Source organism: Grammomys surdaster, unplaced genomic scaffold (genome assembly GCF_004785775.1).
Source record: "Grammomys surdaster isolate TR1022 unplaced genomic scaffold, NIH_TR_1.0 67, whole genome shotgun sequence".
NCBI classification, from domain to species: domain Eukaryota; kingdom Metazoa; phylum Chordata; class Mammalia; order Rodentia; family Muridae; genus Grammomys; species Grammomys surdaster.
The window spans coordinates 553,539-581,098 of NW_021604569.1; the positions used below are offsets into that span (position 1 = coordinate 553,539).

The 27,560-nt window shown below is 40.3% G+C and overlaps 1 protein-coding gene and 1 pseudogene across 1 annotated transcript in view; one reads left to right on the forward strand and one right to left on the reverse strand.

The window, feature by feature from the left end:
• Positions 1-16,103, forward strand: part of CUNH2orf73 (chromosome unknown C2orf73 homolog) — a 27,166-nt gene extending 11,063 nt beyond the window's left edge. The window contains exons 3-5 of the mRNA XM_028779271.1: positions 3,425-3,578; positions 14,911-15,026; positions 15,745-16,103. Of these exons, the coding sequence (XP_028635104.1) occupies positions 3,425-3,578; positions 14,911-15,026; positions 15,745-15,945 (471 nt within the window). The 3' untranslated portion in view covers positions 15,946-16,103. The remainder of the gene's footprint in view (positions 1-3,424; positions 3,579-14,910; positions 15,027-15,744) is intronic.
• Positions 16,104-25,547: 9,444 nt separating this feature from the next.
• LOC114630445 overlaps positions 25,548-27,560 on the reverse strand; it is a 4,363-nt pseudogene continuing 2,350 nt past the window's right edge.

Sequence of the window (27,560 nt, forward strand, 5' to 3'; positions counted from 1 at the left end):
CTTGGATGGATCCCCGCATAGGTGCACACATGTTCTCAGGAGCACGCTTGGCGGATATAAGAAAGAGTGCCCAAAAAGGAAAGTAACAAGGAAGACGACACATCCATGTTTAATGTTCACGGAGCACTCTAACTGCAGAGGCCTAGCTCAATCGTGCTTCATACTTAGGAAGTTAAAGAGGTTTTCTTAAAGGTGAACTCGAGATCTCTGCTTGCCTTATACTCTGGGGATAACATGAAGGCCCCAGAGATTCCCTAGTGCTTCTCTTGCCCAAAGTCACTTTTCCAGTTACCTGAGTATTAGCAAAGTAAGTTTCTGCTCACCAAAGAGTAGATGGTATAAGTATATGCCTTATAACCTTTATATAGAAAAACTTCCTCAAGGCAGTTACAGTTATGGCTTCAAAGTTTGTTTCCTCTAAAATGTATATTGAAATGTAAAAGTCACTGTCTGAGTTGATAGATGAGACCCAGGCCTTGAAGGCATTGCCTCATGGTGGGCTCAACTCTGGCATAAAAGGACAAGGCCGGCATTATCAGGCCTCTATTTTTACCTTCCTCCCCTGCCACCTTGAGGAGTGGAGACTCTTGTTGAATTAGAATTGCCAAACCTGCCAGAGCCTGGCTGCCTGCTTATTATACTTCATAGACTCTGGAACGAAAAGCCAATGAACCTGTAAACATTATGAGGTACCCTATCCATGAGGCTCCACCTACACAGAGTGGATTAAGACACTTAGCACTTTGAGATGATGTTATTAAACCTGTGCTTATCTGCCCTCAGCCAATAACAACAGAACACAGACTTTGGGGCATGTACAGGTAGGTAGGTGCTGGTGGCTGCCAGCCAGTGTGGTACCTGGAGGTATTTCTTAATCTCAGTACTTTTCTCGTCTGTAAAGGGATACACCCACCTCAGAATTGTTGTAAAAGGAAGTAAAAGAAGGCATATACATTTTAGTTTGCCATACTAAGCATTGTCATAATTATGGGATGGAGGAGAGCTGTGAGAAAGCAGGCAATCCAGACCAGTAGCAAATGATTATTTTTAGCCAGATAGTGAGAAGACACCATCTGTTTAGTAATCTGTTCTAGAATTTTCTTAAGACCTAGAGCAAGTAAAATCCATGTTATAGCTCATTCTGGAAATATAAGACATTAGTCAATTTTAGTCTTGTCTTGAATTTCCTAGTTGCTCAGTTTCTGTGAAATGTGTTTATAATTGCCCATTGTTTTATTATTCTTGGCTGCACGTTGTTGGCCTAAAACTGATGCTGATTTAAGAAGCTGAGGTCTGCTCCCCTTGTGTCCTGTTAGTTCTTGATCTCTAGTTTATGTGCACCCCATCTCGTCCAGTCTAAGAATATCTCTTACAGCCCACCAGGATTGGTAGCTATGCCTTCAGCCCGGGACAGTGTTTGCCTTCCATATTTCCATCCTTTCTTGATTTCTTGCTTCCTATCCCCACAAAATATTTTTGCTGTCTTTGGCATTTTCACGAAGTTACTCTCTTTCTAGGCTTCTCAACAGTCTCAATGGATAAAGTTGACTCCATTAGACATATTCATACAGTATACAGCTTTCTCACATGCTTGTCTTTGTGGAGCTAAGCGTATCTAAGAGCCGAGGCCCTGTGCAGCTCTGTGGGGTGGCCCTAGGAATGACTCTCTCTTTGTGTATCAATGGAGCCTCAGTTGTCAGAATTTGTAATTGTAATGTACATACCCATTCCACTTAAATCATATTATAGACATCTTTTACTATAGATTTATAGCTGATCTTTTTTAAAAAGACATTTACTTTATTATTTGTATGTGTGAACAGTTTAGAGTGCTACAGTGCATGTATGGAGGTCAGAGGACAATTTCAGGAGACAGTTCTATCCCCCACTGTAGGTTCTGGGGATTGAACTCAGATTTCTAGGCTTGCTTGCTTCATAGTTTCTTTTCTGTTGCTGTGGCAAAAACATCACAACCAAGAGCCACTTATGAAAGTTTATTTTGGCTTAAGTTTCCAAAGACATGGGTCTATTGTAGGCCAAGAAGCAGAGGCATCAAGCGGCAGGCATGGAGACAGGCATGAGAAGCTGAGAAGCTTCAGTGGCTCCACAGAGGGCACAAACAGAACAGCTCCAGCAAGGCCTTGATCTCTCCAAACAGCACCACCAACTGGGACCAAGTGTCCAAACTCCTGAGCCGGGGGAACATTTTCTCTTAAACCGCCACACTTGATGAGCAGTTTCCCCTGCCGAGTCATCTCTTTGGTCCAACATTTACTTCCATAAACCCAAGATCATATTGATCCCTAATCAGATCTCAGACGTCCAGATGTGGAGTCTTCTTCTCTGATCACTTTTATTACTTTGATCAGAGTTGAGTAACAATTCATTCCTCTCTTAGGGTTGAGGTCAGAGATGCTAAGAACTCATAAAGTCGCTCTCTCTTCTCCAGTGTTTAGTACTGACATTTCGGTAACATTGGAGATGGCTCCCTCAGGGCAGTTTTTTTATGTCAAAAAGTACAAGTTTATGAATTAGAAGCCATTGCGAGTTGTGCTCAGAATCATGAATGAAACAGAAGCAAAAGCAGTAAACTAGAACAGCCCTGCAATAATCACAACAAAATGTTCACGCCAGGTATACTTCGCTTTGTGTGTGTGTACATTATATACAGGATGTATCCCATGATGTGGGGTGAGCCATGGACCAAGAACCTTGCAAAATATTATTGTAGATAATACATCATTTGTTTTTCTATAATAAGATAAATAAAAGGTAATTTTAGATTAAATCATGTTTAACATATGTGGTCTATAAATAAAAAAATAAAACCATATAGAACTATAACTACTGTATTAACTTTATGGCTCCGTTACTAGAAGGTAGTGTAAAAATTGAGTAGATATATTTTAGTTAAAATATATGACTAATTTTAGATACCACTTACAAGCTAGTGTCCTTGTGAAAACATTTACTACTATATTTAAGAATCCCAGGGGACAGTCTCAGTAACATGTATGTTACCATGAGAACCTGAGCTTGGATTCCCAAGATGGAAATGCCTGTAATACCAGTGCTGGGGGACCAGGACAGGAGAGAGATGAGAGGAAGAGGTAGAGAAAGGCAGATCCCTGGGGCTCACTAAAACAGCCAGCAGGGCAGGATTGGTTAGCTTCAGGTTCAGTGGTACACCATGTCACAAGAAACAAAACGGAAGTGCAGCTGGGGAAGATACCTATGTCATGTCCGCCACATGAGTATTACATGCACATATACATCATACGAACACACCACACACAAAGTGAATGATAGTTAATTCTTGACTAATCTTGTTACGCTAAATCACTGAATATTCATAGACTTTAAGCATCAGATGAAAAGCTCCATCATTATTTGACAGTGCATTTCCATTTTTTTTTATGTGAAGAGAAAATGGTGGCTCCACAGTGAAGCACCAAAACATGTCTCCCAACCATCTTATGACACCAATAGCATCCAGAGGAGTGACTTCCAGAAGCCAGCATGCCCACTGGTTTTGCCAGTCAAACACAGCAGGATGCAAAAGCCTTCTTGTGGAATAGGTAAGGTCATCCATGGGAAAACTTTATTACTGTCTTTCCTGCTATTAAATTAAGATGTATCTGGTGTATCTTCACCTCCTGAGAAAATGACTTCTCTACAGAAGTTGAAATTACATACACAACATAGACAGCCCTCTGAAAGCCTGTTGTTTCTTCCCAGAGAAGTATCTCCAGTCCAGTATCTCCAGATACTGTACAGATCACTGATAGTTTCAAAGTCAGAAACTTAGAAGCAGTCTGCTCAGCTTTCCCATCAAATATTAAAAACTGTAACTATTAAAATAGCATCTGGCTCTAACTGGCAGTATCTCAAAGTATACTCTGAGGGGCACTGATTGCTCTGGTTTGTGGGATATCTCTTGGAAGCCTGTTGTTGAACACTGGATTTCCAGCCAGTCGTGTGTTTGTAGAGCCTTTACATTGCATACTCCCCCACACTTAGATGCCCTCTGGGCCCCATTTCCAAGGGTGATCATGAGAGTTAGACTTCCCACTTGGTTGAGGGATGACCTCTTTTACATTGTAATCTCATTTCATGCTGCATCAGATCATTTTCTATCTTCTAACGCCATGACCTTCAGTCTGGCTGATACCTTCCTTCAACTAGACCGACAAAATGACAGAGTTTGGAACATCAGTGATTTCTAAAAGAAATCTTTTGTTGACTCTTATTAGAGCTGTGGTTTTGATAAAAATGTGACTCAGTTTACTAGAGTAACATTATCATGTAAATCATCTTAGATCTGAAAATATTTAATAACCTGTGTTAGGAAGCTCAGAACATTTTTCTTGCATCCATCATCCAATATGGAGAGGTTTATTATGTCATTTTGTTCTGATTAATCTTCTTCATTTCCCTCCCTCCCCCTGCACTCCCTCTAGCCAGTTCTCTTTCTCTCAAATAGTTCTAAGCCTCTTCTTTGAATCAACCCACTCCCCTCTCCACTCCCTCCCTCAAGATCTCTTCTTCCATTTTCTCACTTTATGATCTACATATGCACACACATTTACTTACTTATGAACATAAATTTCCAAATTTGGGTTACTCATGTGAAAGAAAGTGTACAGTATTTATCTTTCTGAGTTTGGGTCTTTTCACTTAATGATTTTTATGCCATTCATTTTCCTGCGAGTGTCATGATTTCATTTGTATGGTCCCTCATATTCCTTTGTGTGTATGAACCACACAATCATCTGTAGATATGCATTCATCTGTAGATAGCTAAACAGGTTCGGTGATTTCCTGATTGCTGTGAGCATGCAGCAATAAACGTGAGTAAGCAAGTGTCTCTGTGCCATGCTGATTCAGAGAACTTAGGGTAAATGTCCAAGTGTGGCTCAGCTGGGTCATATGACAGTTTTTAATTTTCCTGACCCCTCCGTAATGATTTGCATAGTGTCTACTGTTTTTCAGGATCAATTAAATGATATACTAGTACAGCATTTTTCAGGATGGCACCTCCAGCTAGCACAGGGTTAAATGACTGGCATTTGAACTGAGATGGCTGGCTCTAGTGTCTGTGCTCATAAGTAACCCTTTGTTCAGCCTCTAAAATGGTAAGAAAATCTCCCTAAAAAGCATTGAAAGGACCCACTGAGTGTATCCAGAGCTGAAGAAAAAGATGCACATCTACATATCTTGGAACAGCAAAATAACAGTTCAAAGAGAAGATCCTCAAACTCTCCATTAAAAAAAGGGGGGAGGAGAGACGTCACCATTTACAAAACAATTCATGTAAACTCAAGCAGCTCTGGTGTGGGTGTACAGTGAGCTCATACTTATGGATTCTCAGGGGAAATAATTTTTAACCTAGCAGGTTTGTGTGGCTTGAACACTGAATACTTTCTCCAGGGGCAGTGGACATTGGACCTACTAAGAAGAAAATGAAATTCTTTGGCTCATAAGTGAGCAAAAACCTTATAATTAGATAATATTGTAGTATTGCCACTAAAACTAAATAAAACATTTACAGTTCTACCACACAGCTTATATATAGTGGTAATAAATGGCGGGTTATTTGAATTATTAACCATTGCATTGCACTGTTAGGCGCTGAGAATTTGTTTTTTAAAACCTGTCATTATCTCTGTTTCTGTTCTCTCTCTCTCTCTCTCTCTCTCTCTCTCTCTCTCTCTCTCTCTCTCTCTCTCTGTGTGTGTGTGTATCTTTTTTGCTCTCCCACTCCCTCCCTCTCTTCTATCAGTATTTCCCACTACTATAACCTAGGACCTAGTGTAACAACCAAACTCAGTAAGAGCTTGAATAACCAAATGAATACGCAATCTCAAAGTAAAACAACCAACTATATATACCTCCATAGATGAGTGTAATTCAAAGTCATAATGTAATTTAAACTAACAAAGAAAATGCCCCCAACATTGTCTGAAATAATTCCTTTGTAGTGTTTTGATATTAAATTAAAGTTATTTTTAAAAATATTTTACTTTAAGGCTGTGTAAAACTCAGCTGTGTACCAACCTTTTATAGCATATAAACTATAGCATGTGTTAAGGCCAATTAAAAGTCACCTCCCATCATTCTGTTCCATGAGCCCACTCAATTACGTCTCATCTTTGGCATTTCAACAGTGTTATCTGCTAACAATGAAAGTGTCCTTTATGCCTCATACCACCACAGTTTCCTGGATACCACAGTTAGCTAGCCTATGGCCATGCTTCATCTATCTGTGTCCCTCTAAGAACCAGTCATATTTGGATTTATATCATAAGAATTTGTAATTAGCAAAGGTTGATTTAATTGATGAAGGATAGTATTTTAAGTTGAAAGGAAACCTTGGCTACTAACCTACCAAGATTTGTATTTTAATGTTCCTTTTGAATTACAGATTCAGATCCAGTGTTAAAAATTACTTTTCTAAGATGGATTTTAGTTTGTTGTTTCTTTAGTATCCAGGGGTATGCATTCTTACTACATTTATCTATCTATCTATCTATCTATCTATCTATCTATCTATCTATCATCTATTTCTGGCATATGGAGTATTTTAGTTACTTTTCTAATGTTGTACAGCAAAATCACAATTAAACAACTTATTCCTGTGGGGAGCATGGCAGCAGGCAGGCAGGCAGGCATGGTGCTTGGGCAGTAGCTGAGAGCTTACATGTTAAAACATCTACCACAAAGTTGCAACAGGCTAATGGGAAATGCCTCGGGCTTTTGAAAACTCTAAGCTAGTCCCCAGCAACATACCTCTGCCAACAAGGCCACACCCATGAATTCTTCCCAAACTATTTCACCAACTGGGTACCAACTATTCAAATATATGAGCCCATTGAGGGTAGTTTCATTCAAATCACTACATGAAGCTCTGTAGTTAGAAGAATGCAAATCAATCCATTTTTATTTCCTTGTACAAAGCTCAAGTCCAAGTGGATCAAGGACCTCCACATAAAACCAGATACACTGAAACTAATAGAAGAGAAAGTGGGGAAGTGCCTCGAACACATGGGCACAGGGGAAATTTTCCTGAACAGAACACCAATGGCTTATACTCTAAGATCAACAATAGACAAATGGGACCTCATAAAATTGCAAAGCTTCTGTAAGGCAAAGGACACTGTCAATAGGACAAAATGGCAGCCAACAGATCGGGAAAAGATCTTTACTAATCCTACATCAGATAGAGGGCTAATATCCAATATATATAAAGAACTCAAGAAATTAGACTCCAGACAACCAAATAACCCTATTTAAAAATGGGATACGAGCTAAACAAAGAATTTTCAACTGAAGAATATTGGATGGTCAAGAAGCACCTAAAGAAATGTTCAACATCCTTAGTCATCAGGGAAATGAAAATCAAAACAACCTTGAGATTCCACCTCACACCAGTCAGAATGGCTAAAATCAAAACCTCAGGTGACAGCAGGTGCTGGAGAGGATGTTGAAAAAGAGGAACACTCCTCCATTGTTGGTGGGATTGCAAGGTGGTACAAGCACTCTGGAAATCAGTCTGGAGGTTCCTCAGAAAATGGGACATAGTATTAACTGAGGACCCAGCTATACCACTCCTGAGCATATACCCAGAAGATACTACAACATATAACAAGGATACATGTTCCATTATGTCCATAGCAGCCTTATTTATATAGCCAGAAGCTAGAAAGAACCCAGATGTCCTTCAGCAAAGGAATGGCTACAGAAAATGTGGTACATTTGCACAATGGAGTGCTATTCAGCTATTAAAAACAATCAATTCATGAAATCCTTAGACAAATGGATGGAACTAGAAAATATCCTGAGTGAGGTAACCCAATCACAAAAGATTATGTATGCACTCACTGATAAGTCAATATTAGCCCAAAAACTTGGAATACCCAAGATACAATTCGTAGTCCACATGAAGCTTAGAAAGAAGGAAGACTAAAGTGTGGGTGCTTTGGTCCTTCTTAGAAAGGGGAACAAAATACTCATGGGAGAAAATATGAAGACAAAGCATGGAGCAGAGACTGAAGGAAAGGCCATCCAGAGACTGCCCCACCTGGTACACAATCCCGTACACAGTCACCAAACCCAGACACTATTGTGGATGCTTGAAGTGCGTGTTGACAAGGGCCTGATATAGCTGTCCCCTGAGAGGCTCTGCCTGAGCCTGACAAATACAGAGGCAGATGCTCCCAGCCAACCATTAGACTGAGCATGGGGTCCCCAATGGAGGAGTTAGAGAAAGGACTGAAGGAGCTGAAGGGGTTTGCTACCCCGTAGGAAGAACAACAACAACAACCAACCAGACCCCCCAAGAGCTCTCAGGGACTAAACTACCAACCAAGGGATACATATGGAGGGATCCATGGCTCCAGCTATAGATAGCAGAGGATGGCCTTGTTGGGCATCAATGGGAGGAGAGGCCCTTGGTCCTGTGAAGGCTCAATTCTCCAGTGTAGGGGAATGCCAGGGCAGGGAGGCAGGAGTGGGTGGGTGGGTGGGGGAACACTCTCATAGAAGCAGGGGTAGGGGAAGGGATAGGAGTCTATGGGGGGTACCTGGAAAGGGGATAACATTTGAAATGTAATTAAGAAATATATCCAATTTTTAAAAAGACCATAAAAAAATAAAAACACTTACTGACTTTACAGAGGAGCTGAGTTCAGCTTCTGCCACCCATATCCTACACTCACAACCACCTGCAACTTCAGCACTCATGGACTCTGAAACCCTTCTAGCCTCCATAGGCACCTGCACACACATGACCCACCCCTATACAAACACACCCATACACAAATGCACATCCTCACACATGTAAACACATATACACACTGACACACACACACATACACACAAACACACACATACAAACATACATACACACCAACACACACAAACATACAAATACACACATATACATACACATACAAATTAAAACATTCAAAATATATTATGAGAGCTACAGTTTTTATATAAGACGCAAGGGAATTCTACTGAGAAAAGTACAATTTCTAAGAGGAAAATATTTATTGATGTCTTCTATGTAGCCATAAAAAGTTACAAATGTTCTAAAATTAAAACTGCTAACTTCACACCAATGTAAGGAACGAATTACATGTTTGAATATGTAATTCATATTTTGTTGGTGAAAATATCAACGGCTAGATACCAACTTGTTTAGAAAACTCTTATTTTAATTAAGTTTCTAAGAGTGGATTTCAAACATTTTTCATGGACTTTAGCATGTTTGTACTTCTCATTTAATAAGGCTTCATTCAAGCAATTAGTTGAATCCAATTTAATTTATTATTTTTAATTATCTGTAGGTATGCTTTCCTGCTTGTGGGTATGTAAGTGCAGGTACCCACAGAGGCCAGTGTCCTCAGATACCCTAGAGTTGAGGTTATAGACGATTGTGAGCCTCTTGACTGAGATACTGGGAGCCAAAAGCAGATTCTCTGGGAGAGCAGTGAGTGCTCTCAACCACTGAGCCATCTCTCCAGCCCTCTTGAATTCTTTTTTTAAAGGTGTGTTTTACTTATGTTATTCATGTCTGCTTCTGTGGGTTTAGGTGCACCGTCATGAGTTTATGGGAACTATGCAAGAGCAGTAAGTGCCCCTACCCTCTAAATCATCCCCCAGCCCTCAAGCTGCACTCTCACATGGCACCAGAACCGGAATGTCTTTCTTCATTTTTTCACACTATTTCACATTATTCCCTACTGTGTGAATGTTTAGAAAGTCTTATGGTCACACAGTTGAGACTGATAATTATGTGTAATTTTAGTAAGTACAATGCTTGAGTAGTAGATGTCCCTCTACAATAGAAAAAGTGACATTCCTTTATTGACCCCCATGAAGAAATGGATCCTTTTTAAAGTCACTATTTTGTAGATATGAAACACCCTAGATCACTTTTTACAAGGTGGCCTGGGTTAGTATTTTTGGCACCTTGACACAAGCTAGGGTTTTCTGAGACAAGGGAACCTCGACACAGAAATTGCCTCTAATAGATTAGCCTGTGGGCAAGCCTGTGGACATTTTCTTGGTCAATGATTGGTGTGGGTGGGCCCATCACAGTCCACTTTGTGCAGCGTAAGAAAATAGTCTGAGCAAGCTATGGAAAACAAAGTCGGTAAACAGTATTCCTCCATGGTCTCTGCTTCAGTTCCTGCCCAGTTTGATTTCCTGCCTTGGCTTCCCTTCAAGATGGACTCTGGTCAGGACATATGAGCCAAATAAACTCTTTCTTCCCCGAGTTGCTTTTGGCAGTGGTCTTTATCATAACAATAAAAAGCAAAGTAGGACACAAGGAGATTCATTCTAATTAATTCAATTTACTTTCTTCTGATGTATTTCTATTTCAGTATCTTCATAACAAGCTACCTTAAATTTAGTTGCTTAAAAGAACACTCATCTTGTTTGCTCAGTGCTCTCCAATCTGGACCTGTGTTGTATGGTAGCATTCAGTTGGCAGAAACAGGCTAGAGGATCATACTCAGCTGGCAACTTGGGATTGCTGGCCCTCTCCTCCTGTGGTCCCTTTATGTAGTTTGTTCACCAAGATGTCTGGACTTCCTATGTTGCACCTCAAGTTTCTCAGAATGCAAAGAGCAAAAACTGCAAAGTTTCCTTGAGGTTTACACTGGGAGTTTGCATCATGTCCCTCCTGCAGCATCGTATTGGTCACAGCTAATCACAAGGCCTGTCTAGTTTTATTGATAGTATGTTCTGGCTTTTCATAGAGATAATACTTGCTTTTCCATTTTCTGGATCTTGTCTTTTTGGGGAAGGATGGATGGATGGATAGATGGATGGATGCATGCACGAACACATGCATACATACATACATACATACATACATACATACAGATACATAGATACAGATACATAGATAGATAGATAGATAGATAGATAGATAGATAGATAGATAGATATAAAACTCTTAGGCTTTCTCCATGATTTATTTCTAGTTTTATTTGAATGCTTCCTTGAAAAAATAATCTGTTTTATAGGAAAACCTTTTCAGATTTTCCCTGCCTCCCAAGAATTTTTTAAATTGTATTCATAATTTATTGAAAGTTTTATCAACTATGGAACTTTAATGTTTAATTCCTCTTTCTTCTTAATGTTTTAAAGTATTACTCAGTCATCTTGTGCCCAGTGTTACTTTTGAAACATTTGATGTTGTTCTACTACATTTGAGGACAACATGACTCTTCAACAGCTTTGGTAATTTATTTTTGTCTTGGGAAGTCTTAGAGTTCTCTGAAGAGATGCTAGCTTTCCCTTCTATACCTCCCAGGACTTGGTGGAAAGTGAAGTATGAGAGAAACAAGAAGCATAAGGTGAAATTTAAGGAAGTTTTCCCCTATGCCATGCAGGCACCACCTTAAATCTTGCCTGGTCTGTGCCTCCCAGCCTCTTTTCATGCATCCCCTACTGTCTTAATCACTGTTCTATAGCTGTGAAAAAACACCACAGCCAAGGCGGCTTATAGAGGAAGGCATTTCACTGGAAGTCTGGTTACAGTTTCAAAGAATTCGTACATGATCATGGCAGGGAGAGTGGTGTCCGGCAGGGAGGCGTGCACTGGAGCTGGAGCAGAGAGCTCACATCTTGATCCACAGGCAGGAGGCAGAGAGAAAGACTGGGCCTTCAGTGAGCTCTTGAAACATCAAAGCCCACTCCAGTGACACACCTTCAAGGAGGCCATTCGTGTGATGCCCAGGATCAAACCCAGGCTTCCTGCATTCTAAGTGAGCACTCCAGCAACTGAGCTGCGTCTCCAGTCCAGCAGTTGCTGTTCCTTTACTAGGCCAGTCCTGAGGAATTTACCCCCACCATCCTTAAAGTGAAAAGGGATGTCACCAGGAGAAGGCAGCCTCTTAGTGTTTTAAATATAACAACACTAATGGTTGCTGGGGTGGGCCATAGAGGAGATGCCCAGGAGGACAGTAGGCAGCATTTATATCAACAATTTGTTCTGGAAGAACTTAAAAGTTTTAATTGCATTTATTTATCTGTCTACCTATCTACCTACCTATGTATCTATTTATTTGGTGCCACAGCATACATGTGGAGGTAAGAGAACAATTACAGGAGTCTGTTCTTTCCTTTCACAGTGTATGTCCCAGGGATCAAATTAATGTCATCATGCTTGGCACTAAGTGCCTTTATTCTCTGTGCTCTCGGAAGGTATTTCCATGGTGTTGTTACAGGTGTTAGCAGGTGGTTGATGGCCCTGGGTCACAGTGATCTTCCAGATTTAATTTTTGGGAAACACCAACAAGAAGGTTTAAAAGCTATCTCCTAGCCAGGCATGGTGGTGTATGACTATAATCCCAGCACTCAGGAGGCAGAGTTCAAGTCCAGTCTGGTCTACATAGTGAGTTCCAGGACAGCCAGACCTACATAGTAAAACTCCGATTCAAATAAACCAGCCAAACAAACAAAAAAGCTGTCTCCCAACCTGTTCTTTCTTAGCTGATATGATTTTTTTCCTCCACCCTAGGTTGTCATCAATCCTATAATCTGCATACTAAACTCTTCATACCAGTTTCTCACAGTAAGGGAATCAGATTCATACCCTTTCCACCTATGGTTTTTCCACCAAACTTTGATCCTAGCATCTTATAAAAATATAAACATTGCCCATCATCTTCATAATTCTGAAAGCAAATTCTGATTTTAGATTTTAATCGTCAATGTGGAACAATCTAGAATCACCTGAAAAGTTCAGTCTCAGTGAAGGACTGTCTAAATCAAATTAAACCATGGTATGTCTCTATGAAATCATCTTCCTTACGGTAGTCAATATGGGGAGCCTCGGCCCACAGTGGGCAGCACCATTCTCTGGGCTTGTGGTCATGGACTGTGTTAGAGGCAAGAAAGTGAGGTAAATGCTGGAACCTGCTGTGGACTAAGTTCTCTCTGTTCTGGTTGTGGATGAGACGTGATTAGCAGTCTTAAGTCTAGCCACCTGGATTTCTTTAAAACAATGGGCTGTGATCTAGAATTGTAAACTGAACAAGTTTCTTTTGTTTGACCTTTTTTGTTCTACGTACTTTTAGCAAAGTAACAGAAATAAAACTAGGACACAAATTATGTACAGTTTAGAAAGGAGAAATTTTAACCTCAATAAAATTAAATGACCTCCACCCAAGTCACACATGTCCAGGATGCCTTTAATCCCAGCACTTGGGAGGCAGAGACAGGCGGATTTCTGAGTTCGAGGCCAGCCTGGTCTACAGAGTGAGTTCCAGGACAGCCAGGGCTACACAGAGAAACCCTGTCTGGAAAAAAAAAAACAAACAACAAAAAAAAAGAAAGAAAGAAAAAAAGAAAATGTTTCTGCCCCTCCACAGCTCATGCTTCGGTTTCTCCACTCCTCACCTGGGTAAGTTGTAGAGGTGCGTCATTCTATCTAAGAAGTTACCAATGTTCTCATAGTGAAAATACCATCTTCATAAAAAAGTAGTGCTTTTCCTAATTTGTAAGAAAACTGTAAATTATGGGCTTTTTCTCAGTCCTGCAGCTACTGTGCCGTTGACACCTGTTCTTGGTGTGCTCACAAGTCCTACTAAGGAGAAATGAGTGCTGATTAAGGCATATGCCACCACTTCTAGCGTAAAGGTGTGATTTGTAAAAATTATGTTTTGTTACATTTTAATAGTTTATATATAATCTATATAATTTATATAATTTAAATGCTATAAATATATATAATGAAAATTTTATCCACCTCTTTCCTCACAATTTCCACACAATTCTTTCCCCACAGGAAACACCAGAATCAATTTCTTACACATTATTCCATAGATATGCCAAGGATATGAAAATTATTATGTCTGTGTGTATATTTGTAAAAGGTAGAATTAAAAGTTTGGGGTTTTTTTTTGACAGAATTCAAAGCAGGTGAGCATTGCTCTTTTTCTCTAACTGCTGTTGATAGTAAGGGCTGTAAAGTTCTAGTTCAGTTTTAAACCCACATGTAACAGAGAGACACTCACAGTGAACACTACATGCCCATCTCCCAGACTGGAAGATTCTTAGAGTGCTTGTTAGAAGCTTACTGCTCTTGCAAATGGGCAGAACCTGTTACTTAGACAGAAGTGTAAAGATCTGTGTTCATCAGTGCCAGCCATCCTGGGTGTTCCAGTGTCTTCAGCACAGAGTTCTTTGTCCACCCTCGTAATCACTCAGCCATGACCAGCCATTCAGAAGAAACTTTTTCATATCCTTTCTAGTTGTCAAAGATAATTTGGCAAACAACTTCTGTTTCCACTAAGGCGTATTGCTGTCTGTTTAATAAGCATCTCTCATAGAAGCTGAAGGAATGACTTAGTGGTTAAGAGCACTGCCTAGATTTTATTCTGAGCACCACATAGCAGCTCGTGACCTTCTGTAACTCTAGAGGATCCAATGCCTTCATCTAGCCTTTGAAAGCATCAGGTACATATGTGCATATACATACATGCAGGTAAAATACTCAGACATATAAAATTTTAAAAAATATTTTTAAAGAACCAAATGCACATATGGAACTAATCTGAGCTGTTTTGATTTAGATCTTTTTTCATGCAGAATAAATGCTGAATCCAAATTTATAATATACACTTATGGGGAGATAACTTCATGAATTGCTGTTGATTTTTTTTTCCTTTGAGAAAGGATCTCAGCTTGCAATCTGGAACTCACTATGTAGAGCAGGCTGTCCTCAAGCTCACAGAGGTGTTTGCCTCCTGAGCTCTGGGGTGGAAGGAGTCTACTACCATGCCTAACATCTTGTTGGTGGTTTCATAAAGCATATTACAATATTTATATTTCCATACACAAATATGATAATTGTCGTGATTTCACCGAATTATCTCTTGTTTTTCTTAGTCCCACTTACCTGTCTGGATGTATCAGGAGAACATGAGAACAATTTTGAAGAATATATCTCTTTTATACATCAATATGATTCCAGGAGAACTCCCAATGAGCCCATCCGAGGAAAGGTGAGGCATTGTTCCAAACTAACAATTCAATGCTTTGGGACTGAGTATATTTATGGGAGAATTTTAAACCTTTTAGGTTATGCTCATCTTTCTAAAAGTTTGTCTAAAAAAATATAGTCGTTAGTAGACTAAACTCAGCTACATGTCATAAAAACCAAGGAAGGGCATCATGATTTTAAACCACCCGGTTTTTGGTTTATTTCCTGAAAGTACTTACTAAAGTAACATTGATAAACTTTTAGATGTTCTTAACATATGTGTGCCAGGACAGCATATGTAAGGTTTATAAGCTGAACAGAATTGAATTGGAATTGCTTTCTCCTACCCAGATGCTTGTTCTCATAGCTCATTGTGAGTAATCGTTTTGGACATTGGACACAATCATCAATTCTATGAATTGTAGATTTATTTGCAGTCCTAGCAACCTACAAAGCAAACAAAAATAAGTAAATAAAACTTGATACAAACAGTTGTCTGCACTCCCGCGCTAGAAAAGCACAGGCGCTTCTTCGGCTGTTTTACTTCCCTGCTTTCAATTATATTCTCCCTCTGTTTACAGGCTTGCCAGACATTCTGGTGCTGTCTTTAGTTTGGGGCTGAAATGACAGTCGATGACGAGGCAGGCAAACAAGTTCCATCACCAGAAATTGAACAAACCCACACACTCAGCTACAGTTCCTGCTGCCCTTGTTAATGTCATCTTTGTTTTCCTTTCCAGAGACAAGGAACCTTCGTGCAGAGAAAGATAAAGCCAGGGACTACGCCAATAGTTCCTAAGGGACCGGAGGTATTATTGAACACTCTAGGGTCAGATTCATCAGAGCAGCCCAAAGAAACAGACAAAGGAAATTCATCAAGAGACAAAGTGAACTCACCAGGCCTGTGCCAACAGAATTCCCAAGAGCTGCTGGAGACTTAGAACAGCTTATCAGAACCAGAAGGCAGCCCAGCCCAGCAGACCCAGAAGCCTGGGTATGGGAGATGACTGGAAGAATGTTGCTCTCAACTGTAGGGCAAGCTCCTCTCACCAGGCACAGGCCTTTAAACCCACTAATAAAAAATCAGGGTAAGTGAGGACAAGCTTTGGTGTTCAAGACTGTAATCCTGGAAATGTAGGCAGATTTCCTCAGTTTCTTGTAGACGCTTGGCACTGGACTCACCCATCATTGGAGTTGTTGTTGTTATCAGTAGCCTTACAACACAGAATTTACATACATAGGGGAAAGGCAGAAAAGGATTAAATAATGCATCAAAATTTTAAGTGGCCCAAAGAATAACAGATTATAAAACACTGTCTTTGTTTATAAACAAAACAACTTACAAAAAAAGAAGCTCTTAAAGGAGAGGCCCAGCTTACACAATCATTAGTTGCAGCCCTGGAATCAAACCCACTGGTAAGAACCCCTGGTTGACTTACACTTCATGAAAATTATGTGGTTTTGGGTAAGTTACTTAAACTTTATAGATTTCATAAAATTATTCATCATGAGATCATACACATTGATCAATAAATGGCCATTGTAATCTCTTCATTACCATTCCTACACTTAAATTTTATTTTAAGGATAATTTTCTATAAATTTTAAGTCCTCTTATTCTAAAACTTAGACTCCTCTATACACAGCTGAGAGTGTGAAAATGAAAAGCATTGCCAGTACAGCTGTGCGCATGCGTGCGCGCATTCTCTCTCTCTCTCTCTCTCTCTCTCACACACACACACACACACGCACACACACACACACACACCAAGGACTCATGAGTACTTAGGAGAGGAAATATCTGCTGTTGTTTTAGCCGCATCATTCATCAAACTAGCTTGGTTTACTTTTTAGATGATTTGGTGAAAATTGCCTGTGTGGCTCTTCTGATTTGTCTTGTTTTATGTGCCATGATATACACATGCAGGTCTGTATACACGTAGACTCAGGTGGGAGCATTTGTATTGTGTACAAGCTGAAGCAATGAAATTTTCCTCTGATGCAAAGTACAGTTCTATCTTTGTTCCTCTAACCCGTCTAAGGGATTTTGATAAACTACAGAGCATAAATACCATTTTTGCGTGTTGTGATTTCTGTCTCTTGTGTCATGGTGGATGAATGCTGATAGTGAACGGTGTTGCTGCCAAAATTCAGTAGAAAGTAAACAACCAAATATAGACAGTCATAAACGAGATACCGTCCATGTTCCAAAATAGGAAATGTGCTTGTTTCTGCCTCAGTGTATAATCTGATGGTAATGTCAAAACACACACATTACCTCATCATTTCAACAGCTCTAGAGTCAGGGTAAAGCTGACTACATATACAGTACCCATCCTCAGATCCTGTGTATCTCAACCCCTTCCAAAGCTAGCTGTGGTACTGAAACAGATTATACTGATGATGGTCTGTCAATCTCATAATCAGAGAAGCACATGCAACTGAGAATGTGCAGCATCCCACTCAACAAACACTATTGAATCAGGCCAGTAAAAACTCTGATAAAGAGAAAAAAGAAGGAAGTTGTAATTGGGTTTGAAAAGAGACCTAAAGAACTAAAGAATCCACATTTGAGCAGATAGTCAACCTTATGGTCTCTAAAGCAGAGGGGTAGAATTGAAATCTTGAAGCCACACTCAAGTGGCTTGCTGCAAATGCAAGGCAGACTCCTTTCCATTCACAATGAAGAAGACAGCAAGAAAGTTTGCTTCTGTCTAAACTACAGATAGCACTCCAGTGAGTACTCATGTGCCACGTTGCAGTCTGTGATCAGAGTGTGTGTGGAGGGTTTCTCATAGTTCACAAAGCTAACATTGTGCACATCAGTTCACTACTGATGCTTCTGAGATGCCCAACAAAAGCCAATGCAACCCTCACCCCAATACATCTCCATGATCCACAGGGGAAGAAAAGATTAAATCACAAACAAAAAAAAACATACATCTGAGCCAAGAATGGTGTCTCAAGCCTGTGATCCTAGCATTCAGGAAGATAAGACAGAAGGATTACAAGTTTGAGGCGAGCCTAGGGTATATAAGGAGACATCTCTCAAGAACAACTCTCAAATAAAATTACAAATCATACCAAGGAAGAAAAGCAAAAGTCTGCTACAAAAATGATGAAATCTTCATAACTGAAGATAGTGGAGTTAAAACACTTTAACGATCTATGTGTGTGCATGTGTGTATATATGCATGTGTGTGCATATGTGTGTGCATGTATGCATGTGTGTGCATATGTGTGTGCATGTATATGTGTGCATGTGTGTTCGTGTGTGTATGTACATGTGTGTGTTAGCAAGTGCTTGCATGTGCATTTGTGGGTACATGTGCACATGTATGCATGTGTGTGCATATGTATGTGTATGTGAGCATGTGCATGTATGTGTGCATGTGTGCATGTGCAAGTATGTGTGTGTGTGAATTTGTGTTCACATGTGTGCATTTATGCATGTGTGTACATATGTGTACATGTGTGCATTGTGTATTTGCAAGAGTGTGTGTGCATTTGTGTGTGTGCATCTGTATGCATGTGTGCATGTGCACATGTGCATGTGTATGCATAAGTGTGTGTAAGTATGTACATGCATACATTAGGAAATTTTACTATTTTTTGGTTACTTCTATCCTTTCTGTTTCCTCTCTTCTCTTTTGAAACAGCTACTAAATGAAAGTTGCAACATTTGGGACTGTCATCTATCCCCCTTAAATTCCCCACACCAGTTCTTTTTCTCATGGTACTTACCACTAAGTAATGTATGAATTCCTTTACAGTAACTTTCTTCTACAATGATTTTCAGCCATATTCATTGTTATGTCAGACTGTCAATTTAAACATAAAATAAAATCCACTAAACCAAGTGCATATTTCAATACCTACACATGTGACTTACTCCGTGTGACTATACTACAGATATAACAGCACCCACACTGTTGTAATTGAGCTTTATGTCTTATATTTGCTTGTTAAATATAGTGATTTTTCTTTGTTGAGAGAGATGTCTCACATTCTTGGTTTCCTGCTCTTTAATTCTGTGGTCTCTACACCATCATCACTACTATATCCCTTTTAGTTTCCTGCTGGCTAGCTTAGGAATGGGGATGAGATACAGACAAACAGAAGCTAAAGATGATTTGAGTAATGGATGCTCTGACTCCAGTGGGAAACAATAGCTTCTTAGGCATTGCCCTGCCTCTCCAATCCTACTGCATGACTTAGTTTCTTCCCTAGCTTCCCATTACTCATCCCAAGTCTGAGAATGGGAATGACAGATTTGCTCTTCTGTGTGCAGTTTCCTAACTCTTCAATCTGAGACATGGCCCAAAGTAACACATACCTATCATGCCCATTAATCCTAGGCTGATATTCCATCAGATCAGTGGTTCTTAGTCTGTGGCTCACGCCCCCTTTAGGTGTTGAACAATACCTAACACCTAAGGGATCACCTAAGACCACGTGAAAACATAGATATTTACTTTATGATTTGTAGTAGTAGCAAATTACAGTTATGAAGTATCAATGAAAGTAATCTTATGGTTGGGGTCACCACAACATGAGGAACTGTGTTAAGTGTTGTCGTAATTGGAAGGTCGAGAACCATGGCATCATCTACCACCGTTCATTTATACCCATAAACTCGGCTTTTGTTTCCTGTAGTTTTATGCTTCCCAACATCTGTTCTTCAGAAATATCTTTCAAAATTGGTTTTACAAGTATTTTTATTACTATACTGTTCCATTTTTTAAAATTCTCTTGAACTAGACTTCATTATCTACATCTATCTATATGTACTTTTATGAACTCCGGGGGACAATGAGCATCAGATGTACATAATTAGTCTGCAATTTTGAACCAATCTCTAATTCTCTTGTAAGTAAAGTATCTGTAAACACCACATTATCCATTAGTAAATAGCATATTCTCTGCAATAGACCCCATGATTGGCTGATGAACATCACTGAGGCTTTTAAAAGTGTGGTTTTTGGCACAGAGAATATGTTTAGTGAAAGGTGAGAGTTTGGGGCAAATAGCCCAATAGTGGGCTATTACTATCATAGGATAGATTGGTTCTTAATTTTTTCAAATAGGAGAACCTCTTTTTGCATTAAAAAGAAAAATTTATGCTTCCTCACAAAAGCAGTCACTGAACTTTCAGTACAGTTACAGTAAAGCAAAGGATAACAGTTTAATTTCACAGCTAATAAGAAGCTCCGGAAACACAAGAGAGTTCTCAATCTGTATTGTTAGCCAGCAACAGATCTAGGACCATAATCAGTTTCTTGAGAAGGTATGCATTAATCCCCAGAGGTCAACCCATAGGGCACTGCTGCCTTATTACAAGTAAACACCTGAGGGCAGCACATAAAGTACCAAAGCCGCTAGTTACAGCACTTCTGAGAGACAGCTTTCACTACTCCGAGAATTTAGAATCCTCTTAGACTTCTTATCACTGTGTTGGGCTAAACTAAAATGGGAGTATTTTTTATCAATATCTTATTGCTATGAAGAGACATCTTGACCAAGGTGACTCTTATAAAAGAAAGTATTTAGTTGGAGGCTTGTTAACAGTTTGGGAGGGTTAGTCCATTATCATTGCGGAAAGTTGACAGGCATGGCACTGCAGCAAGTAGCTGAGGGCTTTATGCCCTGATTTGCAGGCAGCAGGCAAAAAGAGAAACACTCGACCTGGCCTAGCATGAGCTTTTGAAACCTCAAATCCACACCAGTGACACACTTCCTTCAACAATAACACATCTCCTAGTTCTTCCAAACAATTCAATGGGGCGGGAGGAGAGGTAGTAACTAAGCAAGCAAATATATACGAGCCTATGGGGGTTATCGGAACTACCACATGAGGAACTCATCATTTCTAACACACATGGATGCTAGAAAAAATACAATAAATGCATTTTAAGTATGCAAATAAGCACTAGAACAAGATATACAAATAATACTGAAAGCATCGGACATCAAATATAAAGAGCAATCCTCCAGAAATTCTTACCTGTAAAGAAAAGATCATAGTTTTGTGAGACCTTTCATCCACAACAATAGATAATGGAACAATGCAAGCAATGACAACGACAATGGTCAACACCAAAGTGCATGCATAAATGAGGGCGAAGTGTTAATATCTGAAGTCATACCAAGCACATCGCTGAAACAATGGAACAAGAACTGCTAACTGCTTTGCCTGTTTTATTTTACGAATCCCTCAACAAGCCTGTGAATTAGATACTGTGAAGAAGATACTGTGAAGTAGATACTACCCGTATATCTTAGGGAGGATGAAGCTAATACATCAAGAAGCGACTTGGTCAAGGTCGCACAGCTAGCATGTAGCCACTTGGGATTTGGGCCCAAGTGGAACACTCTATAGTCATGGTTACTTACTACGCTACACCACCTCCCTGTCCAAAAATAGAACTATCTACAAGTCTCCACTGGGGCAAATACCCGAGGATGATGTTTAAAAGACTGAGATTAGGGCCAGGCGTGGTGGTCCACACCTTTAAGCCAAGCATGTGGGAGGCAGATTTGATTGTGAGTTTGAAGCCAGCCTGGTTTAAAAATTATGTTCCAGGAAAGCCAACAGAAACCTGGTGTCAAAAACCAAAGGGGGAAGGAAAAAGATTGAAATTAAATCTAGACAAAAATAGGATACAAGAGAAAAATGAGTTACAGTAATCAGGAAGTGAAATTTATTAACTTATTATCTACAAAAATATTCTTTGATGAAACAATTCTCAAATTCTAAGTTTCCTCCCATTTGCAGTGTGTTTTTTGACCAGTTAACAGTTCTGTTAGATCCATCAAAATATTTGGTAATGGTTCTGTGCAGATGTCTCCAAAAATCCGGAAATTATTGAACCTATATTATATAATAAAGGTCTTTAAAAGTAGATTTGCAGGATAAATTAATAAAACATCACACAAAATAAGCATTTATTGATAATTGGGCATTTTGTTGAGATTTGTATTCATGATCTGAGACAGACAGGCTGTGTGGAGCCGTGGAGATCTGTGTTTGGGCCCTGTAAAGGAATTCTAGAAGTCGGAATATAGGAAAAGAGAATGAGAACCATCACAGCACAGAGATCCACTGCCAACTCATTTAAGATTTATAGATAAAGTGCTTTTAGATTGATAAAATATGAAGAATGATTTGTAATAGTTTATCCAGGAAAATAGCCAAGCACTGCTCTGAGTCCATCAAAGAGTTGGATTTCGCATGAGAAAAAAACATACTGCACTGTGTTTTACTTGCAATGATTTCTTTTTTAAAAAACATTTTATTGTTTCTTTGTGAATTTCACATCATGTACCCCAATCCCACTCATCTCCCCATCTTTTCATATCCACCCTCCACCCTTGCAACCTCCTCACCAGAAGAAAAATAATCTTGCCGTAGAAGCTGCAGTGTGTCACAGTATGTCACACAGTATATCCTTTTGCCCAAACATTTTTGCTTCAAATGTTCCTTGCAATGAGTTATTGGTCTAGTTTGGGGCATCTGGCCTCCGCTACACTTCAATACTGGATCCTCACGGGCTCTCCGCTCGGGTATCCTGCTGTTGCCCTGTGTCATGGAGATCCTGCAGCTTTGGGGCTGCAAGACTGGCCCCCTTATGCACTCCAGCAGTTCATAGATGAGGTAGATGTTTGGGTGGGCCAACTCAGAACCCTGGATCTGGACAGCTCCCCCATTTTGCCCAGGTGAGGGGCAGGGCCAGCTCGCCTGAGATCCTTTTCCAACTACTCCATAGATGGAAAACCCTACTACAAACACCTCCCTGATATCCACCAGGGGTGGTCCTTGGACTCCCACAGATGACACCTACATTATGCCTTTTTGTAAATGGCAGTGTTGAATGTACCTATACCCACCATCCATGTGCTTAGGTCATCTTTAAGCTACTAATGGCACCTATCACAGTATAAATAGTTGTAAAGAGTTTGTAAATAGTTGTCAGGCAATGTTGTTTAGGAGGTCCAAGAAAACGATCTATGTTCAGAACAGGTACAATTTTTAAAGTATTTTTTTGACTCACTCAACTGATTCCATCAGCTGCAGAGCCCACAAGTAGAGAGGGCAACTGTACCTTATGAAAGCCACTTTACACATCAACTCTGCACTAGAGACACTCCAAAAGTGGGCTCCAGAGATCCTCAGTGCATCTCACAATCCTAAACAAAGGACATCTGCAGCTGGACACAGTGTCCTTGGGTAAAATATTAACTGTAGTAATAAAATGACTTGAATTTTCACACTTATTTCTTTGTTAAATCAACTTAATTTGAGGTACAGTACATTGTTTGCTTTTGTTTTTGTTTCTTAATAGCAAGAAATAGCAGCAGTCTGTGTGTTTTATGATGTAGGAACTGAAGATGTTTTAAAAGTATTTTTAAGAGGCTATCATAATTCTATTAAGGATCCTTTGCCTAGTCCTTACTGTCCAGTATGTAGTGTGTGTGTGTGTGTGTATGATATAACATGAGTTGCCTTCATTTGCAGACATTTGACATCTGTCATTTAAATGTAACCCCTTCTTAAGAAGCTTAAAAACTTCCTGACAATCACTGGAAAGGCAGCTCAAACCTAGTACAATCAAATACTAAAAAGTATGGGTTAGACAGTAAGGCAGCATCCTGCCTACTTACACATTGGTTTCCAAAGAGCAATGCAGTAGCTATGCTGATAAGAATAATAAGAATTATGACTGATAAGTTCTAAGAGAATAAAAGACAGTAGATGTGGAAGGTGTAAGACCGGCAAGTCCGAAGACATGAATTTTTTTTTCCATCTTTGCAGTCAGGGTCTTATGGAAAAACCTTAAATTCTCATTAGTGTTTGTCTCTGTGGGCCCTAACTTGCACATGTGTGGATGTCAGAGAGTTTGTGAAGTGGTCTCTGTGGTTACAGAGACTGAACTCAGTGTCAGCTGCACAGTTAGCACTTTCTCTACAGAGATGCATGGACAACTCCTTTGAGCTAATTTAATAGGCAAATTAAAATGACTAAATTACAGCGATGACTTTCTGGTTCTGGAAAAACACTGTTTTGAAGGAAAGGAAAGGCATACCCCTGAAGTGTGTTTGTTTTCTCTTTTTCTAATATGTGGTATTTGCCTTCCTGGGCTCCTGGGTAGTCTGTGCATCAATGTCATGCTGATGTTTCTAATGATGACAATCAGAATGATGCTGGAATTCTTTCGAGCCGTGGAGGGTGACTCGCATGCAGAACGATGAGTGGCTTGTTCTTTCACCTTGCTTTCAGCACAGTTGATGACTTCATCACAGCACAGAGCAGTAGTTCCATACCTCTTTAGCCTACAATGTGCATCTGTAGAGTCAGCTACAGTTTTAGTAAGTTGAAATTGCATTTTCAGAGGAAGAAGGACTGTTGTGGAAACTATGCATTGTTAATTGCAAAAATGTTTTGAAATATCCTTTAAAGTTGTATTGTGGATATTATCATTTTTTGGTGATTAAAATGTGTAAAAATAGTAAATTGCAAATGCAGACCAGTTACTAGGATGGATTTGGTTTTGATTTTACTGTCCAAGGCTCCTATCCCTTCTATTCTGTACTGGGCAGGAGCGAAGTAAACTTTTCAGAACTCCAGTCTGTGAGTGGTTCTGCCCACAGATTCCGTATTAGCTGTGGCAAGATGAAGAGGCCCCACTGGGCTCTTTTAGAACAAAGTTCTGTTGTGGTAAAGTTGCAAAGGAAGCCTTGGGGGTGGGGTGATCCCCCAAGCCAGGACAGAGTTCCTGCTGATCTCAGGAACTTCCTGGAAGTCTTGAGAGACAGACCCCAAAGGGACAGTGTGCTTCGATTTCTCTGGCTGCACCCAGGGCTGCCTGCCAACTTCACTGTTGTCATTGTTAGCAAATGTCACTCCACCCAAGGCAGGATTTTCAAAGATCTCTTAGATGAATGGGAATTTCTGGCTGCCCCTTGCTTTCTGAAGTGTGTTATGACAGGAATTTGATCTCTTCCTTCTTCAGGATTCAGGAAAAAATTCCTCAGAGCCTGGGGTGTGTAGGGTGGGTGACCTTTAATAAGGAACAGCAAACATTCTAGTCCTTTCTGGGCATTTGCAGTGTCTGATGGGTCAGTAGATGATTATTCTCAGATTGGTCAGTGTTGTGGGCTATTCAGGAAGCAAGAATGTCACTGTTTGAATATTTCCTTGTCAATTTTGAACCCCTCTACCCGGAACAGAAAACTGAGGCAGGCTGAGATGGAGCTCCCAGGAAGTGAGAAGAGCTTTGTTGATCACAGGAAAGTCAGACCTGTCCTTCTTCAGAGTTCCTAGCAGCTGTCCTGAGCAAGCACAGCTGGACCTGGTATATTCTCTTGCACAGTTTCTAGAGAATAGCTGTACTTTGATGTGTCTGTCTTGTGTGTTGTTCTTAGCCATGGAAAAGAGGTTATACCCACTCCTCTGTTCCAGAGCAAAAGCAGCAGTCTCTATATCTCCAGCATGGTGGCTGGGTGCCTGCAGGCACACACCTGCTGTCACAGTTGTTCATGTCAGCTAATACATTTCAGACATGCCCATGGTGGGCGAGGGTGGAGGCAGCTTCAGTGGCATCTCCTGGGAGAACAGCAGAAATGCCAACAATACAGTGGCTTTGCCAGGAGGTTGGTCCCACGATGTGGGTGGGCACAGGAGTGGTCCCGAAGCATGCTCCTATTTGGGAAGCAGCTGCACAGCCGTGGGAAGGATTGATTCTGGGAGAGGAGGAAAACAAGTTTCCAAGCCTCCACTATCACTGTCACTATCCACAGTCCCCAGCTGTGTGACATTTAAAATGTTACCTGACCTCTCAGGGCCACAGTCCTTCATCTGTTACACGGCGGTATTTGAACAGCTGCAACAGATGTGTCCGGTGAGAAACAAATGAGCTAAGGTGTGTGGAAGTGCGTTGTAAACAAAAATTGCTTAAGTGTGTTCAATGGGGCAATGTCTGGTGCTGTAATAGAAACCTTACATCTTAATAAAAGTCCTCATCGACCTGTGAAGTAGCTTACTATTGTACTCGTTAGACACGCAGTAGGTAAGAAGGGCAGACTCCATTACACCCGCCATGTAATGTGTTCTGAGCCACCTCAGGCTCCGTCCTCCTTAGCCCAGTGCTGGCTTCTGAGACCTGTGGAGTCTGCTTGGATCTCTTAGCTGTCCTTCTTCCTTCTTCCCACATACTGTGGCAGTTTGAAAACACTGAGACTTCTGACACTTTGACTAAATGATACAGGCTTTGCGTCTCCTTTATAATCATGCAAGCTTTGTGACTGCTTAGAACAACAGAGTCAGTCAGAAACAATCATTTGAGACTTCTAAGGCCAGGTCACTTTACACTCTTTCAGGACGTGTTCTTACAGACACTGGGAAGTTTATTCCCCTGAGGCTGCTGAGGTGGAAAGGTCATATGTGGGTATCTCACCCGGCAGTGCTGGTCCAGTTCAGCCTTGTCATCTTGCCCACCCAGGTGGTAAGTACACAGTGGCTCTTGTAGCCCACTGTCCAGCTTTGACTAACTGGTCACTCCCCATTTTTACACTGAAGGACTCCATGAGACACACCATACTCACTAGGTAATAAAGTCGGAGTTGTTTGTCCTTGTATTTAGGATCATTTATTTTCATGTGATATAAAATCCAAAACCAGAATCTTCTCTACCTGGCCTGTCTGTTTGTCTGTGTCCTTCCTGTAGCATGTTTCTCTCTGTCGTGTGTTCAGGGCTTGTCAGGCAGCCTGGAAGTTCTGCTAGAATCCCCACTGCTGCCAGGCTAACCCAGTGATCCCTACACTAACAAAATAACTCTTCTTAAAACACCAAAACAACGCTTCTCAACCTTTCTAATGCTGCGAACTTCAATACAGTTCCTTATGTTGTGGTGACCCCCAGCCATAATCTTATTTTCATTCCTACTATAAGTGAAATTTTGCTACTGTTATGAATCATAATGGAAATATTTTTGGATATAGAGGTCTGTCAAAGGGATTATGACCTGTGGGTTGAGAACTGCTAAACTAAAAGATAGCATTTCCCAGAAATTTCACCTGATTCAACCTCAGTGAACCCAGAACTCCTGGGTGTGGTGTCAGCAGCCTACAGCCGTGGCTTTGGACTGAGAGAAGGCTGAGTAAGAAGTTTCCCAGTAAATCAGGTGGGTTTGTCTCTTGCCCACCTCTTGTCTGCCTCTGCTTCTGCTCTCCGTGGTACCATCCTCAGTATGTGAGATACACTCACATACCCATCCTCCTAATTGTTTCCCTTATAGAAAGTCCATTTTCCCATTCCTCTATCCTGACACCAAGTACCTGCATCAAGTCTCAGGAATGTCCACGTGGTCATATTATTTTGTGCATATTAAAATAGTAAGTTCAATTTATTTCCCATTGTGTAGGCTATAGCAGATACATAGCCCAGGTTGTCACCATTGGTATTTTGATTTGGAGTCTGTGACCTTTCTGATTATCTTTGTAAAATTAAATTTATTCTTTGACAATTTTATGCAGGTATATAATGAATTCCAATCACAC